Source organism: Bison bison, unplaced genomic scaffold (assembly GCF_000754665.1).
Source record: "Bison bison bison isolate TAMUID 2011002044 unplaced genomic scaffold, Bison_UMD1.0 scf7180017864180, whole genome shotgun sequence".
NCBI lineage: Eukaryota > Metazoa > Chordata > Mammalia > Artiodactyla > Bovidae > Bison > Bison bison.
Genome location: NW_011494752.1, coordinates 8,339,426 through 8,358,140, shown reverse-complemented (window position 1 = coordinate 8,358,140; position 18,715 = coordinate 8,339,426). Strand labels below are relative to the sequence as shown.

General features: G+C 53.7%; 2 protein-coding genes across 2 annotated transcripts in view; one reads left to right on the top strand and one right to left on the bottom strand.

Annotated features, from left to right (window-relative positions):
* Window positions 1-2,523, top strand: part of PLD6 (phospholipase D family, member 6) — a 2,849-nt gene extending 326 nt beyond the window's left edge. Inside the window, exons 2-3 of the mRNA XM_010843164.1 lie at window positions 1-148; window positions 2,023-2,523. Of these exons, the coding sequence (XP_010841466.1) occupies window positions 1-148; window positions 2,023-2,270 (396 nt within the window). The 3' untranslated portion in view covers window positions 2,271-2,523. The remainder of the gene's footprint in view (window positions 149-2,022) is intronic.
* A 7,504-nt stretch (window positions 2,524-10,027) lies between these two features.
* The window catches only part of MPRIP (myosin phosphatase Rho interacting protein), a 92,993-nt gene continuing 84,305 nt past the window's right edge, over window positions 10,028-18,715 (bottom strand). Inside the window, exons 22-25 of the mRNA XM_010843163.1 lie at window positions 18,695-18,715; window positions 18,099-18,261; window positions 17,314-17,399; window positions 10,028-14,199 (exon numbers count right to left, since the gene is read on the bottom strand). Of these exons, the coding sequence (XP_010841465.1) occupies window positions 14,128-14,199; window positions 17,314-17,399; window positions 18,099-18,261; window positions 18,695-18,715 (342 nt within the window). The 3' untranslated portion in view covers window positions 10,028-14,127. The remainder of the gene's footprint in view (window positions 14,200-17,313; window positions 17,400-18,098; window positions 18,262-18,694) is intronic.

Here is an 18,715-nt window from a genome sequence, read left to right as displayed (position 1 = left end):
CTGGAGCTCTGCCTGTTCGCCTTCTCCAGCCCGCAGCTGGGCCGCGCCGTGCAGCTGCTGCACCAGCGCGGGGTGCGCGTCCGCGTGGTCACCGACTGCGACTACATGGCCCTCAACGGCTCGCAGATTGGCCTGCTCCGCAAGGCAGGTAGGCCGGGCGCTGGGCCACGGGAGGTGGAGGCAGGACGGGGGGGCGCTTGGGGCAGCGTGGGAGGACTGGGGAGACACTCGCGTCCCTTGGCAGCCTTGCAGGGTCTGGGGAAACTCCGGGGTGTCCAGAGGAGCTTCTGTGCAGAGTCTTTAGCCCGAAACCTGGGCATGAACCCTGGAGGGGCCGAGGCTGGAAGCAGGTCCGCCAGCAAAGCCTGTCAGGGACCCAGAAGTCTGTTCAGGGCACAGGTGCGTGGAGATGCAGCGTTGGCTTAAGGACCAAACGGAGGAGAAGGTGTTTTCTCTTAAATTAACCAGTGAGTCTTCTTTCGGGGCATCTGAAATAAATATTTAAAATAAAGTAAGACATGGAGCTGAAATGGTTAGTTAGTGAGCAGGTAATTTGTTTCTTCAGCTGCCAAATGGCAGGGAAGTCAGGTCTCTGGCGGACCTGCCCCTCGCTGGAGTGGGAACAGCGAACCCGGGAGTATGATAATTGTGAGGATGTTCTAAGTTTACACCTGCCTTACTTGGAAACTCCTCCGCCTGCGCTGGCGTGGTGCTGTGTCCTGCGCCAGCGATTCGGAGTCTGAACCTCTTGCCCTTCTCTCTGTCTCTGAGGCCCCTGCAAAGGTCATTCTTGCATTGGCGACCATTTGACCTGCCCGTTCTGGTGGCCCCCGTGACGGGCGCGTGGGGCCCTTGAAAACTGTCCTGGCTGCTCTCAGCTCACCTGGGATGGGAACACAGGGGCATCCTCCCCTGGTCTTCACATCTGTGCAGGGCGGGATGGAGACTTGATTTCAGTGTTGAGGACGTTGACTTCGGCTCTTTCTGGCAGCTTTTCGATCCTGTGTTGGTCTGTTGTCAGGGAAGCTTGGCTGTTTCAGCACAGCAGTTTTCTTGTAGAGAACCGTAGGACCTCAGATTTGGCAAGAACCTTGAAGGGACCCCACGACCAGATTCTAGCTAAACCTTGACTCTCTTCTGAGGATGTCCCTGCAGTTGTTCTTCTCTCACCACTCAGCCGTCTCCTTGTGTTTGGCTGGACAGGTTCCAGGCTCCGGGTCTTCAAGTGCAGAACAGGACAGGGAGGTCTGGCGGAGCAGGAGCCCTGGAGGTGCCTGGGAGGGTCATGGGTGGGGGCGCACTGCTGTGAGGAGTCACCTGCGTGAGGACCTGTTTTGTGGTGCGAGGAGCGGCAGGCAGCCCTGTGGCCAAGGTGCATATGTTGAGGCGGGCACACGAGGGGCCCTGAGCCTCAGCAGGAGGGGAGGCCGCGTCAGCTGGGTGGTTATGGGGCCAAAGCTGAGGCTTCAGGTCTGGGGCCTGGTGTCTTCTCTGTGGGCACCCCCGGGCTGGTCCCCCAACTTCACGAGGTCCTGATTACAGGAGGGATCTGATTCTGGGCCTGAGTGAGACCTTAGGGGCATGTGAACCCGAGATCAAATGGGTTTTGCTTCAGTCGCTGCTGGCTCGTCTTGAAACCAGTAACTGGAGGGTAATGCATGTCATATACACTGGAGGAGGTGGGGAGTCTCCCCCAGTCAGGGCTGGAGGCGTTTCCAGAGGAACTAACTCTCCTGTCCCTGCTGCCGGCCGGCCCTCCTCCTGGGGCTAGTGGGCCCGGCCCCTGCCTGGCTCAGCGGCTGTCACCACCCAGACCTGACGGTGCCCATGACACTGGGCACAAGCAGCAGTCAGTCCTGTGAACACATCCATGCTGGAGAAGGAGCCAGAACTCAAGCAATGGACAGCGAGAGGAGGGGCTAGGGAAGGAGCAAGGGGCTCCCATGTGGGGGCGACCAGAGCCCCTGCCTGGCCAGCAGCTCCGTCGGTGGATGGGCAGCAGTGACGTCTCGCTCTTTGCAGGGATCCAGGTCCGGCACGACCAAGACCTGGGCTACATGCACCACAAGTTCGCCATCGTGGACAGGAAGGTGCTGATCACTGGCTCCCTCAACTGGACCACGCAGGCCATTCAGAACAACCGGGAGAACGTGCTCATCGTGGAGGACGAGGAGTATGTGCGGCTCTTCCTGGAGGAGTTCGAGCGCATCTGGGAGGAGTTCAACCCCACCAGGTTCTCCTTCTTCCCTCAGAAGGAGAGGGCTCGCTGAGGCGCTCCAGGCCACGGCCCCCAGGCTGGAGTCCTGCCGAGCTCCAGCGAGGAAGGGTGGCTCTCTTGCATTGAGTAGTGATGTTCCTTAGAGAGAGTGCGGGCTTAGCAAGGACAGAGACTGCCCTGCAGTGGAAGGGAGGCGCTTCGGACTGGGTGCCTCCATCAGCAGCAGATCCGAGTCCCTTTCCTGATTCTGAGGCCTCCAGGGTCCCCCAACACTCCCTTGCACCCCCCCCACTCTCCCTTGCCCTCCCCCACATCCAGCCTTCGGAACCTGGGTGACTAGTGTCCAGAAGTTGCTCCTGTTTGCACGTTAGGATTGTAATTTTTGATGTTCTTACATTCAGGGGAGTTTGGTTGTCTGTGTAGACTTGACCTTCACCACGACACCCGAGGCTGTGCTCAGTACCCCTGAGGCAAGGTGGGTCGTAGGGGTGGCCTCACCGTGCTGTCTTGATTTCTGGCACGGATGTGACATCTCTGAAGTGTCGTTCCCCCCAGCCCCTGCCAACGTAGTGTGTTTCTCTCGATTTAAAGTTACCTTGGACTTAGGATGTCAGGCAGGTAAACCCAGACAGAACTCAGCTGAAGTTGTAAAGCATGGTTCTTGGGTTGGAAGTCATGTGGCTTCATGGAGACAGTGCTTCTCCCCTGAGCTGGGTCCCCCTGAATAAACTTGCTCCCGTTCCTGTCCAGTTGCGTGTGGTCTGCCTTTTCATGCAAATAGTGGCTTTGCGGGGTGGGGACAGCATCCAGCCATTTAGAACCCATTGACCAAGTTAGTCTCCCAGAGAGGAGTGAAGACCTGGGGGTGTTCTTGGGGAACCCCACTGTCTCCCAGAGGAGTGAAGACTTGGGGGACCCTGGCATCTTCTGAGCAGCTGAGCTGACTCCCAGCCATGCTCCTCAGTGGCTGTCCGGCCCGTGGGGCTCAGCGCCTGCAGCCCCCTGTCCACAGGGCTTGCTTCCAGAAGTGCCAACCACCCAAGACCAGCCCCACCATCAAGGCTGCTGTTGACAAAGTTGTGAAATGGTTTCATCCCATGTAATGTTTTATTTCATTTAATTTGATTTATATTGTTTTCATTATAGTTATCTTTGTGGTGGGAGTTTGAACCTAACCTAAATTTCAGGTAACAGGCATTCTGTTCTGAGGACCTGAGGAGGCGAGCACTGAAATCAGCCTGCAGAGTGGAGGCTGTCTGTCCCTGCTAAGGGTGGGCGACTGCATGACGTGACCAGAGCCCTGCTACGACGGGAGAGGCGTCAGGAGGGGCAGCTGGGTCGCAGCAGGGCTTGGCCCAAGCCCAGCGTGTCCAGTCCTCCCAACGAGCTGGTGGGGGTCACTGCTGAGGCCGTGGGAGGTCCCAGGCTTCCAGCTGGTGAGGTCGGTGCGCTGAGCTGTGGGTGTGCACTTGGTGCCGAAGGCAGTTCAGGCCGAGTCTGGGGCTTTGTACTGGGTGGCAGTTGTCCGGAGCGCGTCCAGAGCTGCGCAGGCGCACTAAGGAGACCCTGGAAGTGTAGCTGACATGCCTTGGGGCAGGAACCGGAGGGGACTTGTGTAGCGTGTGTCCGAAGCTTCATGCTTTGTCCACCAGATTCTGGCATGAACAGGACCTTTACAGGAAGTAGTCAACCCCCGGAGGCTTGGCAGTTACTCCCTAAGAGGACTAGAGGTGGCCCCTCTTACTCCCTCCCACCCCCGCCTCACAGCCTGTCGTTCAGCCTGTAGTTTGGGTTCAAGCTTGTCATTTTAACCACGGGACAGGGATGCAGCCTAACGTTATACGTGGAATGTTGGCACCGTTACATGTAAGGTATTTTAAACTTGTGAGAACTTAGTGATAAAAGAAATCGTCCTGGTAGTAACAGTGTGACTCTGTCAGTCTCCCTGTACCTGTCAAATTCAGGAGAACGTTGGAATGAAACCGTGCGGCTACGTTGCTTGTGCTGAACTGCTTTTTTAAAATAGTTTTTAAATTCGTTTTTGGCTGTGCTAGGACTCCGTTGCTGCGAGGGCTTCCCTTAATCGTGTGGAGCAGGGGTTCCTCTTTGTGCGGGTGCGGGCTTCTCATCGCGGGGCACGGGCTCCAGGTGTGCGGGCTTCAGGAGTTTTGGGGCACGGGTTTAGTTGCCCCTCTTTACCACTGGGCCACCAGGGAAGCCCCTGAATTGGTTTTTAAAGCAACTGACTACTTTAAAAATAACACTTCATTGAGATTCACATACTATAAAAGTCACTGTTTTAAAAGTGTGCAGCCGAGTGTATTGATGGTATATTAACAGATTATTAGTTGTCAGTATGTTAACAGAGTTATTTGGTTGTTATTTACTGTAGTAACGGGGTTGTGCAGCCATAAGCACCATCAGTTTTCAGAGCATTTTCTTCACTCCAGAAAGGAGCCCTGTTTGTGCGGGTTTACCTGCGGCGGCTGTTCCGTGCGTGGCGTCCCGCAGCCTGCGGTCTCGCTGTGTCTCGGCGTGCCCCTCCTTGGCCTAGTGCAGTGTTTCTGAGGGCCGTCCGCGTCGTGCCAGGTGTCGGTGTGTCTTTACTTCTTTTTATCAGTGAATCGTAAGTCGCTGTATGGACAGATCACATTGTGTCTACCTGTTTAGCAGTTGATGGACACTGGGGTTGTCTCTCCCTTTTGTCTGTTGTAAATATAATGCTGTAAACACTCACAAGTGTTTGTGTGGACATGTTCTTGAGTCTCTTGAGTATATATCTAGGAATGGAGTTGTTGGGTCATAAAACTCTAACCATTTTATAAACTGCCAGATGGTTTTCCAAAGCAATTGAACCATTTTATATTCCCACCAGCAGGTATAAGGATTCCTTTTTCTTCACATCATCACCAGCAAAAAAGCAATTATTTGACCTTTTTAAGTCAGTTTTTAAAATGGAGGTATAATGAGGTACAATATTATGTAAGTTTTAGGCATACAACAGTGATTCATAATATTTGAAGGTTATAGTCCATTTAGAGTTGTTATAAGATACTGACTATATTTGTATTAAATATGTTTGTAACTTATTTTGTATACTGAAGTTTGTACCTCTAAATTCACTACTCTGGTCTCACCCCTCCGCCTCCCGTCTCCCCACTGATAACCACGAGTTTGTTCTCTATATCTGAGTCTCTTCCTTTTTTGTTGTTTACTAGTCTCCTTTATTTTTTAGATTCCACGTGTGGTACCATACAGTATTTGTCTTTCTCTGACTTCGCTCGGCATGATACCCTCCAAGTCCATGCATGTTGGCATGATTATCTGCAAATGGCATTATTTCTTTTTTTTTTTTTTAAATAGAAGTATTCCTTTGTACGTGTGTACCAGAACTTCTTTATCCGTCCATCTATGATGGGCATTTAGGTTGCTTCCAGTTTCTGGCTGTTGTAAATAGTGCTGCTGTGAACATCGGGGTGCATGTATCTTTCCTAATCAGTGTTTTCATTTGCTTTGAATATATGCCCACAAGTAGAATCGCTGGGTCACGTGGTGGTTTTTAATCTGAGAAGCCTCCGTTTCTCAGATCCGTAGTTCTCCGTAGTGGCTGCAGCAGTTCACGTTCCCACCAGTGCTGTGGGACAGTGCTCTTTGTCCCGCATCCTCTCCAGCGTGTGCTGTTTGTAGTCTTTTTGGTGATGGCCATTCTGACAGGTGTGAGGGGCGTCTCACTGCGATTTTAATCTGCGTTTCACTGATAATTAACGATGCTGAACATCTACTAATGTGTAGTTGACCATCTGTATGTTTCATTTATAAAAAATTTCTATTCAGGTCTTCTCCCCGTTTTTAAATTGGGTGGTTTGGTATGGCAAAACCAGTACAATATTGTAAAGTAATTAGCCTCCAATTAAAATAAAAAAAATTGAATAAATTGGGTGGTTTGTTTTTTTGATGTCAAGTTGTATGAACTGTTTATACATTTTGCATAATAACCCCTTATCAGTCATATAATTTGCAGATATTTTCTCCTATTCAGTAGCTTGTCTTTTTGTTGATGGTATCCTTTGCTTTGCAATTTTTAAATTTAATTAGGTCTTATTTGTTTGTATTTGCTTTTATTTCCTTTGCTTTAGAGACATAAAAAAATATTGCTACAATTTAGGTTAAAGAATATTCTATCTATATTTTCGTTTAGTTTAATGGTTTCTGGTCTTACATTTAGGTCTTTAATCCATTATTTTAAAATGAAAGTGAAGGAAATCAGCCCTGGGATTTCTTTGGAAGGAATGATGCTAAAGCTGAAACTCCAGTACTTTGGCCACCTCATGCGAAGAGTTGACTCATTGGAAAAGACCCTGATGCTGGGAGGGATTGGGGGCAGGAGGAGAAGGGGACGACAGAGGATGAGATGGCTGGATGGCATCACTGACTCGATGGACGTGAGTCTGGGTGAACTCTGGGAGTTAGTGACGGACAGGGAGGCCTGGCGTGCTGCGATTCATGGGGTCGCAGAGTCGGACACGACTGAGCGACTGAACTGAACTGATAGTTGATTTACAGTGTTGTGTTAGTTTCAAGTGTACATCAAAGTAATTCAGTTGTGTGTGTATATATATATGTATATCCATACATATATGTTGCTAACCTTTTCAGATTCTTTTCCGTAAGAGGTTATTAAAAGATACTGGATGTAGTTACCCGTACTATAAGTCATTTAAAAAAAATCTATTTTACATACAGCAGTGTTTGTTAATCCCAAATTCCTAATTTATACCCCCTTTGGTAACCAAGCTTGTTTTCTGTGTCTCTGAGTCTGTTTTTGTTTTGTAAATGAGTTCATTTGTATTTTTTTTAGAGTCTACATAAAAGTAATGTATTTGTCTTTCTCTGACTTATCTCACTTCCCATGATAAACTCTAGGTCCTTCCATGTTGCTGCAAATGGCATTATTTCATTGTTTTTATGGCTGAATGATATTCTGTTGTTTACATGTATTGCCGCCTCTCTATCCATTCATCTGTTGATGGGCATTGAGGTTGCGTCCGTATCTTGGCAGCTTAAGTCGCGCTGCTGTGCACACTGGGGTGTGTTACCTTTCTGAATTAGCGTTTTTGTCTTTGCAGATGCATGCCCAGGAGCGTGACTGCAGGACTCTATGACATCTGTCATGCTGTCCTCAGTGGCGGCTGCACCAATTTACGTTCCCACCGACAATGTAGGAAGGTTCTCTTTTTTCCACACCATCTCCAATAGGCCCTTATTCCATTTTGAGTTGATTGTTGTGTGAGGTGTGAGGAAATGTCCCGGTTTCTTTCTTGTGCATGAGGCTGCCATTTCCCAGCAACCATCTGACTTTACCGTCACCAGCCTGTTGGGCGTGACGTGCTGCCTTCTTGGGGTTTTACCTTGTATTTCCTGAAGGACTGGTAACGTTGAGTTCTGTTCATGTAATTTTTTCACCTTTTATATAGTCTTTGGAGAAATGTCTATTCAAATCCTTTACCCATTAAAAAAAAGTTGTGTTGCCTGTTTATTGTTGGCATTGTGAGAGTCTTTGCATATTCTGTATGCTGGCCCCTTACCAGAAGTGTGACTTGCAGGTGTCCCCTCCCACCTGTGGGCAGTCTGTTCACATTCTTGGTGGTATTGTTCACAGTGTGTGTTATTTATTTTGGTATGGTTCAGTTTATCTATTTTTACTTTTCCTGTTTGTGCTTTGGTGTCTTGACTAAGAAATCACTGCCCAGCCAGGGATCACGAATGGTTTGCTCTTTTCTCTGAAAGCCTTATATTCAGGTCTGTGAAGCACTGGGGTTAATTTTTGTGTGTGCTGGAATATAGGGCAGTGGTCCCCAACCGTTTTTGAACCCAGGACTGGTTTCGTGGAGGACAGTTTCTCCGTGGCACGGTGAGGTGTGGTCCAGGCGGTGGTTCGAGCCATGGGGTGCAGTAGGGGGAGCTTCGCTTGCTCTCCTGCCGCTCACCTCCTGCTGTGCAGCCAGGGACTGGGGAACCCTGAATTAGGGGGTTTGACTTCATTCTTTTGCCTGTGGGTAGCTGCATGTCCCAGCACTGTTTGCTGAAGAGGCTGTTTCCCCCCCACTGAATGGTCTTGTCATCTTTGTTGAAATCCATCTGCTGTTAATGTAGGGGCTTATTTCTGGACCCTTGGTTCTGTCCCATTATCTGTATGTCAGTCCTCATGCCGGTACCAACCGTCTTGATCCCGGAAGCCTTGCAGTTGTCCTGGGACCCAGTAGAGAGAATCCTCCGCTTCATTCGTCTTCCCCAGCATCGCTCTGGGCCATTGTGCATTTCCTCAGGAACCTTGGGCCAGCTGATCAACTTGATGAAGGCAGCTGCGATTTGTAGGAGTTGCCTTGAATTGTAGGTGAAACTGGAGAGTACTGCTCTTCTAACAATATTGCATCTTCCAACTCATGAACAAGGGACACCTTTCCATTTATTTAAGTCTTTAAAATTTTTTTCAATAATGTTTCATAGTTTTCAGTATACAAGTCTTACACTTGAAAAAATGTATCCATTTCAGATTTTTAGTAGTGTAGAGCAGTCAGTTGGTTTTTGTGTATGAGCTTTGGATCCTGCACGCTTGCTGAGCTCATTTTTAATGATTTTTTGGTGGATTCCTTCGATTTCCTGTACGTGGGTCCTGCCCTCTGCAGGTGGAGGTAGACTCCTCTCCTTCGGCACGGCCACCTCTCCTCCTCCTGAGCTCTGGCTGGTCTCCAGCGCAGTGGGCAGAGATGGCAAGAACACACATCCTTGTCTTGCTCCTGGGCACAGGGGAGCTTTCAGTCTTCCCGTCGAGTGTGATGGCAACTGGGTTTTTCCTAGCTGTCCTGAAATGTTGAGGGTGCACTCTTCTGTGCCTCATTTGTTGAGTGTCTTTATCACTTTCCCAACTGCCAACTGATTTTTAAAATTGTACTTATATTGCTTTAAAATACAATGTGTGTTAAAGCTGAACATCGCTGTATTACATCAGTGTCCCAAAGCCATGTGTACATTTGTTTGACCACAATAATTTTTTAAATGGGTAAAAAGACTATTGAAACATCTTGTCAACAGTTGAACCAGTGCTGGAAATGTTTGCATCTTAAGTTTACTTTGGTTACCTTTTACAGATACCACAGTTGATTTCTAGTATTCAAACTTTAGTTAGTGTTTAGCTGAGTCAAAGTTTGGATCCCCACATTTTCACACATTTTATTCCAACAGCGCTAGTATTGCTGGGAGTCAGGGTGGGGGAGGCAGTTTCTTATTTTAAATTTATATAGCAGGTCACAGCCAGAACTTTAAAAATGCAGTGGGATGGAGACTTGAGAGTATGTCCCACGAAGGGCACATTCTTTTGTGACGCAGGTTGTGGCTGGGTGTGCGTGCCTCCTAGCTCATAATGTAGGGTGCGTGTTTTTTTAAACGGAAAGGAAAGCTGCTGCAAATAAAGCTGCTAGAAGGGGGCAGGGGTGGGGCAGTTAGTTCCTTCTTCTGGTTGGTATTTCTTTCCATCCTTTTGGCCCCTTGAAAGTTCCTATAACTGAGCCAGTGTGTCTTAATTAGATTATGGGTGTAAAATATTTTTAACTATTCACTGTGTGTGAACATGTGAAATCTGATTTTAAAATGTTGACAACTCACCCAAAACTTAAAAAAATGGGTTTTGTAAAAGTTAAACCAAAACTCCATTATAAACCTCTAGGTTCCTGACCCAGATTCTGACTTTTGGCCTAAATGCTTGTTTTGCTTTGTGTCCTTCCGTTAAACAAAACCTCTGTTCACAGCATACAAAGGGTGATGCAAAAATAGTTTATTATGACATCGTTTATGTAAAGTTAGGTAATATTTACAGTAGAAATGATCAGCTACATCCATGGGAATCTAGCATGTCACACAAAGGAATAAATATTTTGACAAAGTAACACTTCAGTTTTAGCGAACACCTGATCAGAAATTTTGTTTTTAAAAAGGAGCCTCAAACTAAATGGTAAAAGTTTTGAATTGTCAGAGAGCAGCAAGCTGACCGGGCTCTTCTTTTCCTGGGGCCCCTGCTGCCCCCACGAGGGTTGGGCCTTCCAAGGGCGGGCTCTCGGGGTCTGAGTGCAGCCCTGTCTGATGAGCATTCTCTTTTAGCATCAGCACAGAGCGATGCAGGCTCGTTCTCTGAGCACGTGCCCCCTGAATGAACAGCCGGTGGGGGTAGGCATGGTTGCCGCCAGGGATCATCCACAGACGTCTCGCAGCGGCAGCCACTGTCTCCGTGTCCCCATTCTGTCTGGGGACTGCCTGGGCCCAGCAGTCAGGCACAGCATGTGTTGTCTCGAGTCTGGGTTGAGACAGTCACCCTGATGGAACTGTGTGAGGAAAATCTTTGAGGAACCTTATATTTTATAAATACTACTTAGGAAAACTCTTATCACTTAACTGGTTTTGAATCCTAACAGTCAGTAGATAACGTTGTTACTAAGGTTAAATCCTAAAATCAATTGGCTGTGATACAAACATAAACAAGAATGAGTTTTGTGTTCTTTGTACTCTGTTCCCAACTTCCTATGAAATAAAACGCAGACGTGTGTTGCGGCTCGCTGTGGAGAGGTAAGGGTGGGCGGCAGGGACATCTGGCGGACAGGCAGCATGGCAGGAGGCTCAGCCCCGGGCCCGCGGGTCCGTGTGGTGGAGGGGCGGCAGTGTGAAGCCGCCACGCGAGGCCCAGAGCGCGGCCTGCCGTGCACAGCCTGGGCAGAGAGGCGCTCCTGCACCCTCTTGGTTTTCCCTCAAGACTTTGAGTGACTTTCCCAAGAACGAGGAACAGGTATTACTGAGACCTTTCAGGAAGAAACAGAACCACCTATTAAATGACTCAGGCTTTATAAAAGGTAGGTCAGTCAGTAAAAATGTTTCCTTGTCATGTTGGTTGGAACTGTGTCGTACCCAGGCTGTTTCTTCTTGTCTTAAAAAGCGGTGCTTGTATAAGGAAAAAACCTACCCACACAGAAATCCATTGCAGTGACCCCGAGCCCTGTGGACACCGCTTGCTCTGCACGTCCCACTTCTGCACACAGAGGAGCAGGGAGCCGCCTGAGGGGCCTGGAGGGGCGGGCACTGTGTGTCCGGGCCACCGTGTGCTCAGGGAAGGGCAGGCCTTCCCTTTACAGAGGAACTTGCTGCTCTCGAGAGACTGAGAGTTCGCTTCCCTCCTGGGTTTCCGTCCCGTCTTCTATCAGGGTACCGAAACGCGTGGTTTCAAGGCCTCCCCTCGGGCTGTGGAGGGTAGAGCCTGGCGACAGTGTGGACGTGTGAAGACAGAAGGGCAGCCCCGCGCCGCCAGAGGACGGCAGGCCCGCTGCAGGAGTGTCCCAGGCGCCCTGCGCTCGGGGCCGCTGGGCGGGCGCAGCGAGGTGGCGGCGGTCCCTTCGCAGGACAGTGGCCCTGTGGGTGTCGGCCTCGGCTCGCTCAGGCAGACCCTGAGGATCACAAGTGCGCGTTCATACAAACTGCTGCTCCCGCTCTTCGTGGGTCTGGATGCTGCGAGTGACAGGCTCCACGTCTCTGGCCGGGGGCTGGGCCTTCCTGCGTTCTCTTCCTCCCACCTGCTGAGCCTCAGCTCGGCCTCCACCGGTCTCCCCAGCATGGCCATCGCTTCCCCCCACAAAGCCACACTGGTTCTGACGCCCAATGGCACAAGCCCGAGTGTCGCACTGCAGCCAGCATGGTCACCAGAACGCTGGCTTTCAGCCCTGCCGGTGGCTGGCGGAATGCACGACCGGAGGAGGCACGAACCTGGCACTTGTGCTGAAGGTGTGCAGGCACACAGCGGTCAGGTGACACCACACTGTCCAGCTGTCCCCTAGGCAGGTGTGGCGGCTCAGATGCAGGTGCCTGCAGATCCCCAGGGAAGGAGTGAATGTTTATAGGAAGAGTAGACGCAGTGGTCCCCTCCTATCCTTGGGGACATGGGGACGCTCTCCCTGTGGGGTCAGGGCTGGAGCTCCCTGGGCTTGGGGTCACCCGTGCCTCCCTGTCCACAGCCCCCCAGGCACCCTTTCTCTGCCAGCACAGAGACCACCTCCAAGGCTGCCCCGCACTTGTGCTCTTTCCTCTGCAGTCGTGGCGGGCCCCTGTCGAGCTGGGGTCTGCTGACCCCCGTCAAAGAGCTGGGGTGCCTGTAGGGGGTGTGCCAAGGACACTGCAGGGACCCGTGTCCAGCCTGCTTCCTCCAGCCATGCACAGCCCTCACCTTAAGTCGATGGCCAGCACTGCCCGGGGCAGAGGGTGGGTGTTTGGGGAGCCCCTGTGGCCCAAGCTTCTGCAGTGTGGCTCCTGGCCGCCTCCAGAAAGGCAAGCCCTGCCACCTTGGGTGTGGGGGCCCCTGTGGAGTGCTAGGTCAGACCCCAGGTTGACTGATGGAGACACGGGGCTAGAAGCTCCTTTGCCCGGATGAGTGGCAGCATGTGGCCCACAGGCAGACAGAGCAGCTCCGTGCAGACCCTGCACCCTGGAAGGAGGCAGCGGTGGCACAGTCTCAGCGCCCAGAGGGACCGGGCCCCGCCCCCGCCCCCACCCGACCCTCGGCGCTGTCACCCACACAGGCGGCTCTGAGACGTGCTGGTGTAGGGGGTGTCTGATGAGCAGGGTTAAGGAACTTTTGCAAGCATGGACCAACAGCAGCGATACAGTGGCCAGCACAGGATCAGGAACAGGGAAGGCCCGGCAGCCGGGTGCTCTGAGCTGTCGCAGCAAGAAGGTGGGCAGGGCTGTGTGCTCTACACCCCCGGGCCTCTGCCCTGCCTTCAGGGACACCCCATGTGGCCTCATGGTTCATCTAGAAACTGCACAACGATGTGTACGTTTTCACCCCCAAAGTACCTGCGTACCCCAAGACTGTGGCCCTCACCCAAGTGCCGACCAGATGCCGCACAGGCTCCCCCTGGGGCTGTGTCCCTGCTCCCGTCCACACAGGATTAGTTCCTATGGAGTGCTGGACGATGCCTGGTGGCAGCCACTGAGAACACAGAAGCGCGGGTGCAGCCCAGCATGGGTGCCCCGGTGCCCTGGGCCTCAGCTCAAGTGAGCACACGTGCCAACGGCTGGTTTCCATCTAGCTCCAACATCCTCTCTGCCTTCTTGACATAACAGGGTCTCCGGTCAACCTTCCCCAAAGCAAGAGGGGGCTTCTTTCCAGAAAGGTTGAGGGGTGAGCGAGCTTCCTCCTGCAGTGACACTGAGGAAACGTGCTGTCACTGTGAGTCCAGTCTGGAACCCAGGCTGCAGGGCAGTGTCCACCTCATGTGAAAAAAGTAGGGTTCCTGGTGACCAAGAGAGAATGAGCATAGGAAGGAATGAGAGGGGCCGGGTTTTGTGCAAGATTTAATAAAAAACAGACAAAAATAGGAGTGGCTGCTTTCAGCATTTCCCAGGCTGTGAAGGGTTTACCACGGCGGTCTGGGGTGCGGCTCTAAGCGGTGTCAGTGGATGTGTAAGAGCTGCTGCCCTCGCCCCAAGCCCACGGGGCAGGTGCAGGCTCAGCCCCACCCTGGGCTTCCAGGGCCTCCCTGGGCTACGAGCTGTCAGCACGGGACCCACAGCACAGCCTTGTGGCCCCTCCTGCCCCACCTGCACGTGGGGTGAGACAAAGCTAGCTTATCCCAGGCTGCTGGGCCGTAATACTGACAGAGAGCCAGGGCAAGGCGGGGCAGGTTGCAGAAACCAGGGAAAGCTTGGATGAAGACCACAGGGAGTGGAGCGAGCCACCCACAGGCCAGTCTCTCATGCATCCAACCACAGTCAACGCAGACGACACCAAGAACAAGGACGACAATAAAAAAAGAGGTGGGCAGGAGTGGCACGGGGCTGTGGCCAGGAGGTGTGTCCAAGCTGCACGGGGGCAACTAGTCGCGCTCCAGGTCCCGGGACTCGAAGAGCTTCAGGCGATCTTGCACCGTCAGGCCTTCCTTCAGACTCTGGTGGAGAAACAGACAGGCTGTTGGCCTCAGCCCTGCATGGCGCAGGCGGCCGGTGGTGAGGCACGGCGCGGGGCCCCAGGGGGTTAGTGGGTGTGCGAGGAGGGTCACGGCCCCCGAGGAAGTGGTGTTACTGGACGAGAAAGAAAAAGTCAGAAACAAGACCGATGCTGAGCTTAGGGTTCTGTCAACAAGCAAGGATGAGACCAGTGGCGCTGCAGAGAAGACTCTGCGGAGAACAAGGAGGCACCTTCTGTGCCCATGTCTGGCCCCGGGAGGCCCCGAGCATGCTCCAGGATGGACAGCCTCCCCGCTCCCGGGCCTCACGGGCCCTGCTGGTTTCTCTTGGGGCTTGGGGACATGGAGGCCGTTCCTGAGCCTTTCAGGACGGAAGCCTGCCCGTGTGCGTGTGCACCTTGGTAAAGGTGAAGGACGTGCAGACCCTCGTGGCACGTGCAGGCTTCCCTGAGCATGAGGCAGGTCTGGGTCCGCTTTCCCTGGGGCCCCAGCTACACCCAGGACAGTACTGCTCGCCTGTTTTTTAATTCTGCTGCCACCAAGTCAGGAAGGGGATAAGCCCACGTCTCACTGACACGTGCTTTAATGTGCACGAGGGCCTCACGTGCTCTCGAGACTCTGCTCCCAAGCATGCCTGCTTCAGGTCAGTGCCACTGGCCACACAGCACCCAGTTTCACCCAGGGGCTGGCCCTGGCACCTGCCACCCACACAGTTTTAGCTGGGACCTTCCTTTTCCCTAAGTGGCAGCAGACCGCCAACTACCCAGACCCGAGGACAGAGGCCTCTGAGCCCTGTCACAGGCTGGGAGGGGCCAGTTGCTGCCCACCCAGCACCTCTGTGACTCCACGTGCAGCCGCCCAGACGGGGCTCCCCCCAAGGAGCCTGGACATGTCCCGTCTGCTTTCAGTCCCAGAGAAGCCCGGCTGTTCTTAAGACGAGGAGCTGCTGACCCAGCGGGGCCAAGCCCTCCCGTCCCTGAGGGAGGCAGGTACAGAGAGCGCCCACAGGAAAGGCAGACATCCACAGAGCAGACCCTGGTTCAGAAAGCCCTGGGGACACGGTTAGCTTCTGGGTGACTTAATTCCTGTCTCCCCGCCGGGGGTGGGGGTGTTACAAACACATCAGGACAGAGGGCCACACGGGACCTGTGTGGCTGGCTGGCTGGCTGTTGACAGCACGTCATAGGCCCAGTGCCATGGCCAGTGGTGTCCCTGAGGAAGACAGCAAGGGCCCAGCTTGTCCCTGGGCCAGCAAGAACCCTGTTCTTATGTCGAAAACTTGCCAAGCCAAACCTACTCCAACGTGACTCTAGGGAACCCTGTCCCTGAGCTTCCCCCAACTCACTTGGTCCAGCCTTGCCGAGAGCCCCAGACAGACCTGCCCTCGCTTCCTGCCGTTGCCTTCACCAGGGAGCAAGGCCTTCCCAGCACACCTCTGCAGAGGCCTTGTGAACAGAGATCTGGCCCTTTGTCCAGAGCCCAAACTCCTTTTCTTGCTGTACTACTTTTAGGATCTTAGTTCCCGACCAGGGACTGAACCTGAGTCCTGGCACTGAGAGTACCAAATCCTAACCACTGGATTGCTGGGCAAGTCCTGCAAAGTACTTTATTTCCCCTGGCATGTAGTCCACCTGAGGAGGCGGGCTCACTGGATCAAGGCTTCCCTGAGGGGCCTGTTGTTTACAGGCACTGGCAGAAGGCCCACAGCACCCACGGTGAACCTGTAGCAAAGACAGGCCAGCCTCAGACAAGGAAGTAAGACTCGTCAATAAGAAAACCAGAAACCAAAGAAGCAGCCTGGGTTTGCTGAACAGAACTGCTTCCACGTTTTAAAAAAAAAGCCCCAACTAAGATTCTGACCATGAACCACATCTGGTGGGAAGCGGCTCAGGACTATAAGGAACAGAGTGGGCTGAGGACAGACCGCTAGGCTCAGCTCCTCCCGAGGCGGCCCCTGCAGCCTGGCAAGCTGGCACCTGCTGTCTGGCCCCGAGGCCCCATCAGCATCGCCGCTGCCCTCAGCTTCCTCACCGGGGCATCAAAAAGCTCAGCTCAGCCGAGCTGGTGAACCCGCTCAGGAGTGACCCGGGCCCTGGACACCCAGCCCTGTGGGAGCCAGGAGTGTCCAGGCACAGTGTTGGAGTCAGGCAGCCAGTGCTCAGCCCGTGCCTCCTGTCCTCTGAGGTGCCTGGGTCCTCCGGGCTGGAAAACGCTCAGCCCCTAGCGCCTGTGGTCCCCGTGCTCTGCTGAGCACCTGCCAAGCTACAGGCGTGAGGCATCAGCCCCCTTGGCCTGTCAATCCTGGGGGTGGGGAGTGGGAACTACTTCAGCGATGGGAGGTTCTTGTCAAGTTTGCCTCCTGACAGAGGGAAGAGGTGTCCCAAGAGAACGTAAGCACACACCATTCAACACGCGGGATGAAGGGCTGATAATGCCTGTGCCCCCCAGGATGTGGCTCTGGGCAGCCCACCAGGCTGGGGGAGCACCCCTCTGTTAAGAGGTTACAGTTAACTTCCCGGAAGAAGTTAAGAAACTTCACATGGATCCTGTCTGTGCTGCTGAGCAGGAGGAACAAGAATGACGGGAAAACGAGCTCCTGTGGAGGAGTGAGCAGTGCATGCAGGCAGCGCTCCTCGCGGGCAGCAGGCGAGTGGCGTGAGAGGAGGTTTACCTACACGACAGGGGGGCCGGGAAGCGGGTCGTTTCAGTTATCCCATGAGACCTGCTCAATTACGGACTGTCAGGGGAAGAGCAAAAACAAGACACACACACAGTAAATCCTAAGTGCAACAAGCTGGGCACCCCACCCTCCGCCCACCTTCCCGAGGGGTGCGCAGGGGGCAGGGGCCCATGTGGAGGAAATTGAGCGGACGGCGTCAGTGTGAACTGCAGACGTGCGAGGCGCGGTCCAGATGGCAGGACGGCCCCCGGGAGCCCTGCCGTCACCGAGGAAACAGTCCTGCTGCTGTGCAAGGGGCGCTTGGCCTGAAGCCCCAGCACCGACCCAGTGGGATGTGCATGACTTGAGGCACCCTGGGGACCCTCCGTGCAGCCCCTGGTGGGCTCTGCACACCCAGGGAAGACCCCCAGACTCACCTTGGACCTGAGGCCTCTGAGCTGCCGGCCGACACATGACCTGTCTGTCTTCAGGAAATCGGGGTTGCTCTTGGACTTCATGATGTCTGAGAAGATGAAGAGGGCACACGGTGCTAGTTTTGTAAAACCCCCAGAACACACAAGTCTGAGGGCTTCCCAGCTTAGCATCGTCACCCACGTGACATCTCCATCACAAACCAGGGGAACGCCAAGCCCATAACCGTAAGTCATAAGATCCTCAGAACAAGGCACAGGGAGGCGTGGAGGATGACTGCGGCCCCAGGCTGGCTGCGGCCCCGCTGCTGCTGGGCCCCTGCTGCCTGCCCTCCCAAGATCCCGGGCTCTAGCTTTCTGTACTGAAGGCTCGCTCCCCGTCTCTTGTGAAGAGCTGCGTGGTGACTAGTGGGCCAGCCCCGCGACTGTGGAAGCTGAGCCAGCTCTGTGCTCCTGTGTGAAGTGCCAGGTCACAGGATGCGTGCGCTTCTGGGTAACCCAAGTCCTCTGGCCCCCAGACTCCTCTGAAGCAGCTGGTGTTACACCTGAGCTGAACTTTGCTGCCTGTGGCCTGCCTGCTTTGGGAGTCCGTCAGGAAAACGAGAAACATGGCCTGCTGTCGTGAACATGTGTACTGAAGAGTGACTGTCCCTTGTGAGCTGGCACCCGCCACGCCCTGCCCATGCAGCCAGGGAGAGAGTCTGACACAGAGAGGGCTCCTCTGCTGGATCAAGGGCCAGCAGCCCGACCACCCAATTTCGAGAGAGAGAATCCAGAGCTGCAGGACTCACCATATCCGGACACAGGTGGGTTCTCCGGGGACTTCTCACCCAGTGCTTCCGTGGCGGCTTTCAGCTGCTCCTTCAACCTGCTGACGTCACAGTCGGCCTTCGCCCTCACGATGCTGAGCTCTGTGTAGATGTCTTTGTACTTGTCACTGGCGTACTTCTTATCCTTGGGGACAAAAGGACAGCAGAGAGTGGTTACAGACAGGCTGGACTAGGGATGCCTCCAGAAGCAGAGGAAGCAGGTTGACCACACCTTGCGGAGGCAGAAACCAGACACAAAGTACAACAGGCATGGCAGGGCCCCGGCTCTGGGCAGGCTGGTGCTGCCTTGACCCTGAGAGCACCTCTGTGCTTCAGGCTGGAAACCCCGGTCTTGGCCACCCCAAGTGAGTCCGCCTCCAGGAGCACCCGCAGGAAATGGCCGTGTGCTGGGGCCCTGGGCCCCGCCAGGCGGGGGCAGGACTGCCCTCCCTCATGTCCGCTGCCCCGCCCGAGGGCCAGCATCCAGAACACTCCTGACAGTGAACGCACTTGAGCCTGTGTGTGTGATCTCGACCCACGTGGCCCCACCCTCCAGGCCCTCATGGGACGTGCATTACCCGCAAAGCTGTCTGTAACTC